This window comes from Microcaecilia unicolor, chromosome 3, assembly GCF_901765095.1.
Source record: "Microcaecilia unicolor chromosome 3, aMicUni1.1, whole genome shotgun sequence".
Classification (NCBI taxonomy): Eukaryota; Metazoa; Chordata; class Amphibia; order Gymnophiona; family Siphonopidae; genus Microcaecilia; species Microcaecilia unicolor.
In genome coordinates, this window is record NC_044033.1 from 344,631,654 (window position 1) to 344,647,209 (window position 15,556).

Below are 15,556 nucleotides of genomic sequence, written 5' to 3' on the forward strand. Positions count from 1 at the left end.
TCTTCAGGTGTCAATTGCTGTGCCAAGGTTATACAGCAGCAACAAGTCCTGTCCCTGGAGCACTTTTAGTGGGTACTGCAGTGCACTTCAGGCAGGCAGACCCAGGCCCATCCCCCCCTACCTGTAACACTTGTGGCGGTAAATGGGAGAAACCCACTGTACCCACATGTAGTTGCCCCCTTCACCCCTAAGAGCTATGGTAGTGTTGTACATTTGTCCCTCCCACGACCAAATGGCTTGGATTAGGACGTTTCTGAGAAGGGCGTTTTTAGTTTCCATTATCGCTAAAAAAAAAAACCCCGCCCATCTCAGAAAGGACCAAATCCATGGCATTTGGTCCGTCCAAACCGTATTTTCGAAACGAAAGATGGACACCCATCTTTTTCGAAAATACGGTTCGTACCGCCCCATCGCAGGGACATTCTCGAAGATGGACGTCCTTAAAGATGGACGCCCCTTTCAATTATGCCCCTCCACGTCACTTCTAATAGCCACACTGAAAGATCATACCTACCTCTGTGTGCTTTGCATTTAGGCACTCCCAGAGCAATAATTTAGGTAGAGCTGCGATGTATGCATACATCTTATAAAAGACAAGTATTTTTTTTTCCACTGCTGCACTGACAGCTGGACAGCTAACAACATTATTGGAGGATTCTTCTCTTCCCAGGCTAGCAGTAGCATCAGAAAGGGCTCCCTTTCCTAGACTCTCTGGATGCTGTTTAGCCCAGCACTCATGCTGAATATAATCTGCTATTCCAAATTATGTAGGTTATATACACATTATACTACAAGACATGGGGAATGGAATAGAATAATCACAAACTAGGCAAAGCTAGTATACATCTCCATGCTTCCTATTCTAAATTATAAAGAGAAAAGCAAGAAGCATTCTCTGTGTAAATCCATTTCCTACAATCAGTCTCTAACACACTATTTGAGCTCCTTTATGTATATATGCAGAATTTAAATTATGTCCATTATTTAGCAATAGGACAAATTATGGTCCAAAAACATACTTATGAGTTCTGCCCTTAGTTGCCACTTTTAGATGCAGACATTATACAATGTACCTTCCCATGTATTTCAATATGCTATTTTCTTTACACCTTTATATATATATATATATATATATATATATATATATATATATATATATATATATATACATATTTTAGTTCAAATGTATTTATTAGATTAAGATATACATAATGCGGACATTTTGACTAGTCTGCATCTAATTTTAAAAGGGAAACTACCCATCTTTTTTGTATCTGGTATTTCTGGACAGAGGCATAGCCAGACACTCAATTTTGGGTGGGCCTGGGCCCAAGATGGGTGGGCAGAAGAATCTTGCCCCGTCCCACACGTGATTTGGTCTCTCCTTCTCTCGCCTGCATGCCATATGGTCTCTCAAACATCCCCCCTCTCCCGTATTCCTTTTAAATAGCAGATTTTCACCAGCAGCGAGCAGTAACTAATACACACTGCTCATGTTGGTCCCACACCCTTCCCTCTGATGCAACTTCCTGTTTCTGCCTAGGCAGAAATACATCAAAGGGAAGGCTGTGGGGCCGGTGCGAGCAGTATGTATGTCACTGCTCACTAAAGGCGAAGATCTGCTACTTATAAGGTATGCAGGAGGGACACTTGTTGGGAGTTTTCGGCTGGTAGGGCTTGGGGATCCCTGCCAGCCACATCATAGGTATGCTGTTACTGGGTGGGCCTGAACCCAATGTGGGTGGGCCTGGGCCCACCCAAGCCCACCCTTGGCTTCACCACTGTTTCTGGAGGTAGCTGAACAGGGGCAAAAAAAAAAAAGCATGAATTTGGAAATCCAAATCTATGCATGTTGTTTACTCCCTAAACCTTAACAATTTGACATTGTATTAAGTTGAATTTAAAGTGTATGTTTTTTTTCAATTCCAATTCCAATGCATTTTTTAAATTATATGCTATTTTGTTTTTAACAGCTTTAAAACTTACAGTAAAGAGTGGTATATCATATCAATAAATCTAATCAAACACTCCCCTGAAAAGGCTTTTTTTTAAGTCCATCAAAAAGTAGACATACTGTGAAAGTTCCCAGATATGTTCAGTTCTTCTATGAGGGACAATTTTTGCCAACTCTATTACTAAGGGGCTTTTTTACTAAAGGGTTGCCGGAACTACTGCAAGCCCAAAGTGGGTGCCGGTGGTAGTTCCCCCCCCAGTGTGCGCCATTTCTGGCAGTAGCAGAAATATTTAAAAAATAAGGTTACCCAACAGCAATTGGACAGTGTCATGTGCTGCCTGTTACCGCTGGGTTAGCATGGGAGCCCCTACCATCACCTCAATGGGTAGCAGTAAGTGTTCCCCTCCGAAATGGCTGTGCAGCAAGTGCGAACTTACTGCTCGACCATTTCTTTTTTCAGCCTTTTTTACCCACTAGTAAAAGGGGCCCTGGCGCACAGCAAAAACAGCTGCTGCTGCTTCTACCGCAAGGTCCCTTTTACTGCAGCTTGGTAAAAGGACCCCTTAAGGTGGAAGTTATCAACATGGATTATTTTACCACATCTTGTTATTAAAAACCCTTTAGTGCCCAATGTTCTCATAATAAGCCATATGGGAACAGATTGATGGGAACATTGGACACTAAAGGGTTAAAGCACAGAATTCCATTTTATGCAATGAGACCCTGTGCTAAAAACAGGAAACATCTTGTGGTAAAATAACCCATCTTAATGGTAGACCACACTGATAATTTCTCCCTTAAATCCCATTGAAAATTGTCCTCATTATTCTTACCCTGGATATCTGGTGATGAATAACAACAATATTCAAAAAGGTTTAACCAGGTATAATGGGCACCTGAATACTGGCACATATTTCATAGAATCGCCCTATTAATGCTTACTAATTGTAGGTTCAGAAATGCCTAGCTATAATGGGTGTATAATGATAAGCAATCTGTCTAATTATCAAAAAATCTCTTTTTAAAAGTAAGCCAGAGGATCTCTTGGTTTGCACTTTTAAGCTACAGTACTTCTACTGAAACTCAACATGCTATATAACAAGATTGTCTTTCAAGATGCTATCTTTTTCTAAAGAATGTAAGTCCAAATATAAATATTTATATTTGTCAGTGAAAAAATGAACCTACCAATGGGAAATGGCTCAGTAGGTCGTCTACCGTGACATCATCATAGTTTTCTGAGAAGGTAGGATCTGCTTCTTCTGGAAGATTGGCGGGATTAATTTCTTCCTGACTGTTGCACATCAGAAAACAAAATTGTGTTTTCATACACCCGGAAAAGATCATTGATCACAATATTATTTTTTCATGACTCTTTATAGAACTACAAGCAAAAAAGCCGGTTTCCGAACAAATGAAACGGGCCCTAGGAAGGCTGTTGTCTAAGCGTTTTCTCGTCTCTCTCCCCTGCCCTCCCCTCCATGTCCAGCGATTCTCCCCTCTCGCCCTGTCCAGTGGACCCAGGCCCACCCCCCCACACCTGTAACACTTATGGTGGTAAATGTGAGCCCTCCAAAACCCACTCAAAACCCACTGTACCCACAGGTAGGTGCCCCTCTTTACCCTTTAAGGGCTATGGTACTGTTGTACAGTTGTGGATAGTGGGGTTTGGGGGGCTCAACACCCAAGGTAAGGGAGCTATGCACCTGGGAGCAATTTCTGAAGTCCACTGCAGTGCCCCCTAGGGTGCCCGGTTGGTGTCCTGGCATGTCAGGGGGGATCAATGCACTAGGAATGCTGGCTCCTGCCATGACCAAATGGCTTGGATTTGGTCATTTTTGAGATGGCCGGCCTCGGTTTCCATTATCGGCGAAAACCGAGGTCGGCCATCTCTAAGTCCCACGATCTCAACACTTAGGTCAACCATCTCTAAGGTTGACCTAAATGTTGAGATTTGGGTGTCCCCGACTGTATTATCGAAATGAAAGATGGCCGCCCATCTTGTTTCAATAATACGGTTTTCCCCGCCCCTTCGCCAGGCCGTCCTTACAGATGGGCGCCCTTAGAGATGGGCAGCCCCGTTCGATTATGCCCCTCCACATTACAAACAGTTTCCAGACAGAAAATGTATTTGGTAAATTCATATTTCACCCAGGCCTTGAACATTGTCTTGCTAATGTTTAGAATAGGTTTCTCCACCCAGTTCTCGGGACTCATCTAGGCAGTTAGGTTTTCAAGATATCCACAATGAATATGCATGAGATATTTGCATATGTAAATTTATCTCATTCATATTCATTGTGGATATCCTGAAACTATGACTGGCTGGGTTTGACCTGAGCACTGGGTTGAGAACCTCGAGTGACTGCTACAATTAAAGCATCTAAACAGTAATTCTCAAGAGCACTGCTCTATTTAAAAGTAGGTCAGTTGGTCTTTGGTGTTGTTTGCAGTCTTTCAAATGATTCAATTAATTTGTCCAGTACCTTCTTTTCCCAGTGAGAACTGAATCCAAATACTTTTTCACAGCCATTTGTTTCCGAAGACGGCTGTAGTTGTCAGTGAAAACAGCATCAGAGTGACGTTTGACTGGCATCTGCTCATCCATAAAGTTGTTGCTACATTAATAGATAATATATATAAGACATAGGAAGCACATCAGTTTGAGAAGAAAGGGTTAATAGCTTTCAGGTTTTTTTATAAGGGTTATGTATTCAATAGAAATGAATGGATTCCCTTGTTTTTAACTGTGTTAAAAATAGCAGGATACCATCATTTACTTTTTTATGTCAGACATTTTTATAGCATCCATAATGACATCACAATGTAAAACCATTACTGAAGGGGGACTTTATTAACATGAGCTTAACCGTAGCCCATGTTGATAACTCCCCCCCCCCCCCCCCCAACCGTCATATGTATGTTTAATCTATGATGTACTCTATTCTTGAAAATGCCTTTTGTGGGATTATTCATTTATTTATCAGAATTAATATTTTGCCTTTCCAAAAGCTCAAGACTTTAAAAGTTGCATACAACTACAAAGACATCCAACTAATATCCATTATGACATAAAAGATAAAGGTGATGTTGTATCAGAGTACTATAATTGTAGACAGTATATTCACTGAACAACTAAAGATACACACATGCCAAACATTCTCTAGTATTAATCTTTAAGTATGTGAGGTTTTGGTGGAAAATGCAAGTTTGTTTGTCTGTGGAAGGTGTGCAGACAGTGCAAATTGGAATGTGGGACTGTGTGAGTGCGAGTAAAGATGTGAACATGTGCAAAATAGGTTTACAGTAATATAAGACAGGTGATGTGCATGTTGTAGGGGAGATTTTAGCTCATAGGGTAAGTTCATAAAGGGCAAGTGGCACAATCCCTAGTAGGAAAAGTGAAACAGGCCCTATGAAAATGGTTGTTTTATATGGGAAGCTTTAGACTGCATTGAGTTAGGGAGAGCAGGCTACATTTTAAGGAAAAAAATTGTCTATCTCTATTTTAACTAGTGGAAAAGTTACCTCTGAAGTATTTTGGCCTCTGTTGCCTCTTACTTGACTTGGCTTTCTTTATCTGATGTGAATTTTTTAGAAACATGGAACAGTTTGTTATATGACCTTTTAGATAATATTGTTCCTTTAACTAAATGTTCCATTCTAAAAGGAAGACAAATCCTTGGGTTAATTCTGGTTTACTGGATCTTAATTAGAATGACTTTGGAGAAAAAGCTGGGATCCTGATTTGAAATTAGTTTGGCAGGAGAAATCCAGGGGCCCTTTTGTGAAGCGATGGTAAGCCCAATGTGGGTTTACTGCTCACTAAAAGGGAAGTACCGCTGGGCTAACGCAGCAGCCCAGCGGTAGTTCTCTCCCCCAGCGTGCGCCATATTTGGTGCTACAAAACTATTTCAGTTTTTGTAGTGCGGGTTCATACCCAGCGGTAATCGGGCAATGCTGCTCATTGCCCGGTTACCACAGGGTTAGCGTGGGAGCCCTTACTGCCACCTCAATGGGTGGCGGTAAGTGTTCCCCCCCTAAATGGCCGTGCGACAAGTGTTTTTTTTAAGAAAAGGGAAACATGTCTTCTACCCAATGCATTAAAAGGGGGCTTCAGTGTGAGTCAAAAACACGCGCTGATGCCAGTACAGGCCCCCTTTTGCAGCAGCTTTGAAAAGGGACACCCCAATGAGTATATTGGGTTTCTGCCAGGTACTTGTGACTTCGATTGGCCACTGTTGGAAGCAGGATATTGGGCTAGATGGACCATTAGTCTGACCCATTCTGAACAAATAGGAGTCCATACTTCAGATAAAAAAAAACATTTTTATTGGCCTCCGAAGTTTCATTATCTTTTAGACTCTACTGATATAAATCCATCCTAGCTTTGGCTGACTTTTTCTAAATAAATAAGTCATCAGAATTTTGTTGACCTTATATTATCTTGTAACTTTGATCAGCATTCTATACCTGCTGATCATGATCAGGCTGATTTTGCTAAATTTACTATTTCAGATATTTATATCCTTTTGAAACATTTTTCACGATCTCATTGCACCCTAGATATTTGCCCCTCTTATTTGTTTACATCTGCTCCACCAGAGTTTGTAGCCTGGTTATATTCTTCTTTCTCTAAAGTGTTTTAGGATGGAAAATACCTGACCATGCTAGGTATAATTTTAACACCAAAACCAAAGGATGGTTCTTTACATTTTATGGAACCATCTATATATATAAAAGGCAACCCCAACGTTCTGAAGCCTCCACGGAAGTTGAGGCGCCCAAGATATCCAGTGTGCCCTGGAGTGTCTGCACCGCCCTCGCGTCATGACGTCGAGGGCGGACCTATTGACACTCGAGGGCCGAAATGGCCCAGCGAACAAGGCAAGTAGCTTCGAGGGACGGAGGGAGGGGGCCCCTTGCTAGCACCTGTTTCATTCCGCTCAGAAACGGGCATTTTTTCCTAGTCTAATTATAAACCTATAGCAGGCATCCTTTTGTTTGCTAAAATTAAAGAGACTATTGTAGCCCAACAGCTTATTTGGAAATGTATTGTATTCTCTCTCCCACACAGCTTTCCGGAAGGGTTTTAGCAGTGAAATTTTATTGGGGACCTTATTAACTGAGATTCATATGCAATTAACTTGTGGTCATCAAGTGTTTCTTTGCAATTTGACCTTTCTACGCTTTCAACTTGATAGCCCATGACCCGATGCTATATTTGTTAGATTCTATTGGTATTTCTGGAAGAGTTTTCTCCTGGTTTTGTGGCTTTCTCAGTGATCGTTCATACTCAGTTAATTCCGAAAAGGCCAAGTTCATTTGGTTTGCTGCCCCTCCCCATCAATACCTACTTATTTAAATTTGCTTGTATTGAATGGAACAGTTTTTCAGTTGGAGCCATCTTTCAGAATTTTGGACATGATGTTGGACTTTCATCTTACTATCAGGGGCCAGTTAAATAAAGAAGTACTGCTGGCTCAACACAGCTGCTGGCAATAGTTCTGGCTCGAGCACATGCCATTTCCAGTGCACCAGAAAAATTGGGGGTTTTTGCAGTGTGGCACTAACCTGGCGGTAATTGGGCATCATCGTGTACTGCCTGGTTGCTGCTGGAGCCCTTACCGTCACCGCTACATGACCACACAGTAAGAGTTATCTTACCACATGGCTATTTTTAGAGGCTTTTTATCCACTGCGGTAAAAAGAGCCCTGGCATGCAGGAAAAATGACCCCCCACCACCAACACCACTACCGCAGGGCAGGTACTGCAGCTTAATAAAAGGACCCCATAGTTTTTAACGCCAGATCTAAATGTCTATTTTCCTACCTACAGTAGAAACCTTATGCAAAGTTATCCTCTCAGCTGTCATAGGTCAAAATGAATTTGGGTGAACTGAGCCTGCCTGTAGTTCCAAATACCACTTATTCAACAGCTTGTCAAGTTAATGACTCGTTGTTACTGAGTACTGGTTGCATTTACTAAGATGTTAGCACACGCTAATTATTTTATTATTATTTATTTAGATTTTGCTCACCCCTTTTTCAGTAGTAGCTCAAGGTGAGTTACATTCAGCTACTCTGGATATTTCTCTGACCCAGGAGGGCTCACAATCTGAGTTTGTACCTGAGGCAATGAAGGGTTAAGGGACTTGCCCAAGATCACAAGAACCAGCAGTGCAAGACTGGTGCTCTAACCACTAGGCCACTCCTCCAGCTAAAAGTCTGTAGCTAATTGCTTAGGGTGGGATGGGCAGGGACTGAGAAGAGTATGGGCGGAGACTGGGGTGTGGTCTGCACATTGCAGTCAGTGTATAGTAGGTAGTGCACGCTAACTTACAAATGTGCAGTTAACATTGGTTCACATTACACACCACCTCAATAGGTAGCTGTAGGTGTAGGGATGTTCATAGCACTGGAAAGTAAAGTGCGTTAGGGAACATGTCTTTGCAGAAACTGCAGAGGGAATGCTGGACATTCCCCCAGGAGCTATTGCAGAGCCATTGCACTTAATGTGGGTTAATTATGGCTGTTCTAAAAAAAATAAAGTAATTCTATAACAGTGTGAAATATTATTAGAAAATACAATCTAAAAGAAATCCTCAGGTATGATTAATTTGAATCAAATTGTGTAGTGCATATTTGCTCTCCCTTTTCAACCTGTTTTATGCAATGGCAATCATAAAGCCTAGTCCTAGTTTGGATTTATCACAAAATATCAAGGATGTGATGAGTATGTGTTAGTTGTCTTTAATGTGAAAGTGGTGTCTGTCAATTTAGTTGAGTGTTCAACAAAACAGATCTTTCCATATTCATAAATGGGTGTTAATCAGTAAAGTATTTCAAACAGGTAGTAGATCTAGTACCATGGTGGGGTCATGATCAAATCAGGAGTGGTTAAAAAGAGGGCATTTAAGATAACATTAACTAAATCTAGATCATTAGTTCTTAAATCTGGTCCTTGAGATCCGAACAAATCTGAATTTTTCAGGTAACCAAAATATGCAAATTAACCCCCCTGTTTACAACGGCTGCCATGCAGCAATGCCGACACAACCCAGTCAAAGTGAATGGGCTATATTGGCATTATCACACTGCAGCTATTAGCATAGCTTAGTAAACAGGGGATGTTAACCTGGTTCTTATATTACTTATGTGGATGCTCTGTATACATGATCTCAGGGGCGTAGCTACTTGGGGCCACGGGGTCATGGGCCCCCATAGATTTGGCCCTGGCCTCTTCTGCCAACGACTCTCTTGACCCCCTCCTGCCGCCAACCCTCCCCTGCCGCCGCCGTTGCCATCGGGTACCTTTGCTGGTGGGGACCCCAACCCCTGCCAGCCGAGGTCCTCTTCTCCGGCGCGGCCGCATTGCTGATCTGCAAGGCTTCGTTCTGTTTCTGTGAGTCTGATGTCCTGCACGTCAGACTCACAAAAACAGAATGAAGCCTTGCAGATGAGCTAGCAACGCAGCCACGCCGGAGAAGAGGACTTCGGCTGGCAGGGGTTGGGTCCCTCACCAGCAAAGGTACCAGACGTCGATGGTGACAGTGGCAGCGGGGGAGGGTTGGTGGCGGTGGGAAGGGGGGGTCGAAAGGGTTGGCGTCAGGGGGGGTCAAAGTTGGTGGTGGCGGCGGCGGCGGGGGGGGGTAAAAAATGACAGATGGGTCGGCGGCACCGGGGGGGGGGGGGCTAAAATGTGCCCCTCACCTCGGGCTCTGGACCCCCTACCGCCGAAGTCTGGCTATGCTTTTGCAGGATCCATTAAAGTTTATCATGGATCAGATATTCAAAGCAACTAAACTAGATGTATTATTTATCAAAGGGATAAGTTAAAGATTTTTACCTAACTCTTTTTCCGATAAGAGACTCTAGGTATTTTCTTGCAGAAAGCTGTCCCAGGAGTTTGCTGTAGTTACTAGTGAAAACACCATCAGAATGTCTTGTAGTCCTAAATCAAAAGACAAAATAGAAGTATGAAACTTCATACAGTCAAACGTTTACATTTTCTAACTATTACATTTGGTAGTAAAGATTAATGACTTTTGATTTACCTATCTGGTTTGTTGATAGTTCATTGTATATATGAATTACTCCTCTAAAACTAGGCATGTTACAAAAGCCTAAAAGGATGCTCTTTATCTGCAGTTTTAATTATTTATTTATTGAATTTGTATCCCACATTTTCCCACCTCTTTGCAGGCTCAATGTGGCTTACAATACATCATGGATGGTGGAAATATATAAGAAAATAGACATTTAGTATTACAGAAGGATCTTGGGTACATGATAATAATAAAGCATAATAATAATATAACAAGCAAGTATCATAAGACAATTCTGGATATATGTGGAGGAGTTCACATTTGTTGATCTTTGTGGTATGCCTTGTTAAAGAGATGGGTCTTCAGTAGTCTGCGGAAGTTAGTTAGTTCATGTATCATTTTTAAGTTGCACGGCAGTGCGTTCCAGAATTGTGTGCTCAAGTAGGAGAAGGTTGACGCATGCATTAGTTTGTATTTTAGACCTTTGCAGTTGGGGAAGTGAAGGTTGAGGAATGTGCGGGATGATTTTTTAGCATTCCTGGGTGGTAAGTCTATCAGGTCTGACATGTAGGCTGAGGCATCTCCGTGAATGATTTTGTGAACTAGGGTACATATTTTGAACGTGATGCGTTCTTTAAGAGGGAGCCAGTGTAGCTTTTCTCATAGGGGTTTAGCGCTTTCATATTTTGTTTTACCGAATATAAGTCTAACTGCACTGTTCTGAGCTGTCTGGAGTTTCTTGATTATTTGCTCTTTGCAGCCAGCGTAGAGTGCATTGCAGTAGTCTAAATGACTGAGTACCATTGATTGTACCACCTCTGGTAGAGCATGTATCAAATGTACACCACATTGTAAGGCCAATTCTATAAGTGGGCACTCACATTTACACACCTCTTGCATGTTTTAATTCACAGAATGCTAGCACTTAAATGTATAATTTTAATTTACCCATGAAAGAACCAGCAGGGCACCTAAGAGCTATTCTGTAACAGAGCTTGTAAAAGGCACAGCACATAAATGCAAGGAGGATGTACACATTCAGGGGCCCTTTTACTAAATTTGGGCTTCAATGCATTTTAATGTGGGACTTTCCTGCGCTCTAAGCCCAGATTTAACGTGGCACTTCTTTAGGCCTTTTACTTTGTTGTTGCAGATCCTGCACTAATGTTCCCATTAGCACATGGTACATGCAAGAAATTCTTGCAGGAGCTCTTACTGCCTCCTATTTTGGAGGCAGGTAGGGGGTTCTTTTACCAAGCTGCAAGAAAAAGGGCCCTGCGCTAGCAGCAGGGAACATTTTTTTCCGTGCACTAGGGCCCTTTTTACCACAGCTGTGAAAAAAGACCCCAGGCACACATGGCCGTGCGACCGTGCAACAGGGAGCCCTTACGGGTTCCCACGCTAACCCAGTAGTAACTGGGCAGTGCATGGCGATGCCTGATTACTGTCAGGTTACCGCCACACAAGTCATTTATGGGGGTTTTCTCCCCCCCCCCCCCGGAAATAGCGCTCGCTCAGGGTGGGACTACCGCTGGCTGCCACATTGGGCCAGCAGTAGTCCTGGAAGAGCGAGCAGTAAGCCCGCGTTGCGCTTACCACCACTGCGTAAAAGGGCCCATAAGCGTTCCAATGTTAACTCTGCTCTATCCAATTACATCATTCTAATCATAATGCACTAGCTGGATAAAGCAGGAATGCTCACTCTCCACCAATGACAGACAACTTCCCCAAAATATTTTCTAAAAATTACACAAACAAGCATAATACCGCAAATTGCTTTAACACATTTCTGCGCTAGCCTGATAGCCTACACCAAACCACACGTTAAAGGCTTAGGAGAAATTCTATATATGGCACCTTAAAAAACTGGCACTGAAATCAAAGCCAACTAAGTGTATTCTATAATTCGCAAGTAGATTTAGGTGCCGATCAGGGGCGTAGCTACGTGGGGCCATGGGGGCCTGGGCCCTGATAATTTGGCCCTGGACCCACCTGCCGACGACCCTCTCAACACCCCCTCCCACCACCAACCCGCCATCAACCCGCCATCGCTGTCTGCTACCTTTGCTGGCGGAGGATCCCAACCCCCGCCAGCCGAGGTCCTCTTCTTCCTTTGTTCTGTTTCCGAGTCTCACGTCCTGCATGTACAATGTGCAGGACGTCAGACTCGGAAACAGAATGAAGGAAGAAGAGGACCTTGGCTGGTGGGGGGTGGGGTCCCCACCAGCAAAGGTAGGCGATGGCGACGGCAACGGCAGTGGAGGGTTTGCGGCGGGAGAGGGGTCAAGAGGGTCGTCGGCAGGGAGGTCAAATTTGGTGGCGGCGGCAGCAGCGGGGGGGGGGTCAGCAATGGCGGGGGCGTCAGCGGCACCGGGGGGGGGGCTAAAATGTGCCCCCTCACCTCGGGTTCTGGACCCCTCTCCCGCCGAAGTCTGACTACGCCCCTGGTGCCAATTATAGAATACGCTTAGTTGTTATCTCAACGCCTAAAACTATGTGCATCCATTTACACCAATGAAAATGTGGCATAAATCCCTGTGCATAGATTTACGCGCACTGGGCCATATTCTATAACTATGTGCATAAATTTCAGAACGCCCACAAAACACCCATTTCCCTGCCCATAACCATGCCCCTTTTTGCCTGTGCACATTAGACGTTCAGCACACTTCATATTACAGAATACACTTAGCAAGCTGTACGCTTAAATTCTAATCAATGCCAATTAGTGCTCATTATTGTTTGTTAAGAGCTGTTTTTCAATGCTGATTAACTTGTTAAGCCAATTATGTTCTGCGCATTGTTATAGAATCTGCACTGATTTCAGCACAGATCCCTAGGCGTGCTATATAGAATCAGGGGGTTAATGCCTTTTAGTTATAGCGCCCCGTATTTATCTATTTAAAATGATTAACCCACACTATCTTCCAGTTCTAGGCATAGCCACCGAGGGGGGGGCAGGGGGGACAAAATTCCCTGGGCCCGGGCCTCCAAGGGGGGCCCGGTGCCGCAGTCCCACCCGCCCTCCGTCGTCAACCGTCTGCCCCCTGCATTGAAATCACAGTCTCACCTCCGTGAAAGCAGCGCTGCAGGCAGCAGAATGCCTCCCTTTGGCCCTCCTTCCCTCCCTGCGTCCCACCCTCATCTGATGTGACTTCTGCGAGGGCAGGACACAAGGAGGGAAGGAGGGTCAAAGGGAGGCATTCTGCTGCCTGCAGCGCTGCTTTCACGGAGGCGAGACTGTGATTCCAATGCAGGGGGCCCGGCCCGGTGGCGGACGGAAGGGGGGAGCAGTGGCGGCGAACTCGTGGGGGTGGAGGGGGAGCGGTGGCGACCTCGGGGGGGGGCAGGGCAGCGACCTTGGGGGATGGCCTTGCCCCGGGCCCGGCCCAGTCTCTCGGCGGCCCTGGTTCTAGGCAGGTTACAGTAAAAATATAATTACATAAACCAACATATAAAGACATTATATACAGACCACCTCAACAAAAACAGGACATACCACAATAAATTAATTTCAGTATCAAACAGAAAACAACTTATTCTGGAAAGTCCATTGTAAATGTTATATGTAAGCAGCATTTCTTAATAATTTAGAGGTTCAAATGCCTTTTTAAAATGAATCTTGTTGAATGTACGCCTTAACCCATTGCTTGTTGATGAAAATGAAGGTGAAGCTGTATTCTCACTGTGGCCAATATTCACAGAGAACATACCATTTTGAAGTATTTAACTTAAAGGTTTTGTATCATATGCTATATTCAGCAGTAGATGCTGCTGCTGAACATCCAGTTACAAACTGAAACGTCTAGGTTGCACATTTCAAGTTATACCTGCTATTTCTGAGAGCCAACTAGACATATATCTTAAATGTTTACTGGTTGAACATGGTTGCTCCAAATCTCACCCCCTTTTTGGACAGATAACTCTGGGTGTATAACAATTTCTACATCCAAATTTATCCATTTGGCCCCTTTTTTCACACACGTGTGATGGGCAGTGACCAACTGCAAAAATGATTTTTGAATATATTGACCTCTCTACTTATTATGGGGCACTTTTACTAAGGCGCATAGGTGCCTACATGCATCTAATGTGTGCCATTCAAAATACCACCCGGCTACTGCGTGCCCCAAGCGGTAATTCCATTTTTTATGCATTCCCAAAACACATTGGTAGAAAATATTTTCTATTTTCTACCGTGTGACCTTTACCCGGCAGTAATCAGAACTTTACATGTGCTGCCTGGTTACCGTTAAGTCAATGGGTGGCGGTAAGCAGGGCCGCTGAGAGACTAGGCCGAGCCCGGGGCAAGGCCACCCTGCCTCCGCCCCCCCCCCTACCGCTACCGCCCCCTGTCGCTCCCCCCACCTCTGCTGCCCCCCGTCGCTCCCCCCGCCGCTGCAGTCCCCGGTCTCACCTGCCTGCATCCACGGCTCCGGGCCCCCTGCATTCAAAGCGACAGTCACAGATCGCCTCTCTTCTGGCCTTCCCTCCCTGTGTCCCAACCTCGTCCAATGTAACTTCCGGTTTCCGCGAGGGTAGGACACAGGGAGAGAAGGCCCGAAGGGAGGCGATCTGTGACTGCCGCTTCAAATGCAGGGGGCCCGGAGGCTTGGAGGCAGGCAGGTGAGACTGGGGACTGCAGTGCCGGCAGCCTGACCCCAGTGCTGGGCCCCCCTTGGAGGCCCAGGCCCGGGGAATTTTGCCCCCCCCCCCCTCTCGGCGGCCCTGGCGGTAAGCTCTCAGGCCAAAAATGGACATGCGCTGGTTTTAATTTTGCCACACGTCCATTTTTGGCCACAAAAAAAGAGGCTGTTTTTCCAGGCGTGCTGAAAAATTGACCTGTGTGCGTCCAAAACACGTGCCTACACCAGCGCAGGCCACTTTTTTGGCATGCCTTAGTAAAAGGGCCCCTATATGAGAGTGATTTCCACTAAAATCCATATCCATGAATCCTGAAAAATTCTGTACAACAAATTGTACTTCCAGAAAGTAAATCAACAGGAACTCAGAGCATAAAATATTTCTGAGTACATCTCATTAAAGGGTAAACCCCCAAATTCTATATATAGCGCCTTAAGTTGTGCACACTAATTTGACTGCATGGCCAAACTGCACGCACAACTTGATTAACAAGTCAATCAGCGTTGATAATTGGTACTTAAAAAACAACGAGCGGCACTAATTAGCTTTAATTAGAATTTATGCGCACAACTTTCTAGGTGTATTCTATAACACGGTGCGTGTAAATTCTAATAAGTGCAGTTGAAAAGGGGGCATGTCCATGGGAATGGAATAGGCAGGTTGTGGGCAATTCAAAAAAACTATGCGCACTATTACAGAATATACCTGATCTGTGCCTAACCAGTACCTGGTTTTAGGTGGCCTAAATGGGTGCGCCTAACTTTTAGTCACAAGAATGGCATGTGAGCATATTCTAGAAACTACACTTAACTTTAGGCCACAACTTATTTAGAACACTGCTTTTAGTCTTCTCTATGGCGTTAGGATATATGACCGATTTGCCTCTGTTGCTTTTACAATCTATGGGTTC

The 15,556-nt window shown here is 44.2% G+C and overlaps 1 protein-coding gene across 1 annotated transcript in view; it reads right to left on the reverse strand.

The window, feature by feature from the left end:
* Nucleotides 1-15,556, reverse strand: part of VIP (vasoactive intestinal peptide) — a 34,276-nt gene that overhangs the window by 4,566 nt on the left and 14,154 nt on the right. Inside the window, exons 4-6 of the mRNA XM_030195509.1 lie at nucleotides 9,804-9,908; nucleotides 4,441-4,572; nucleotides 3,143-3,248 (exon numbers count right to left, since the gene is read on the reverse strand). Of these exons, the coding sequence (XP_030051369.1) occupies nucleotides 3,143-3,248; nucleotides 4,441-4,572; nucleotides 9,804-9,908 (343 nt within the window). The remainder of the gene's footprint in view (nucleotides 1-3,142; nucleotides 3,249-4,440; nucleotides 4,573-9,803; nucleotides 9,909-15,556) is intronic.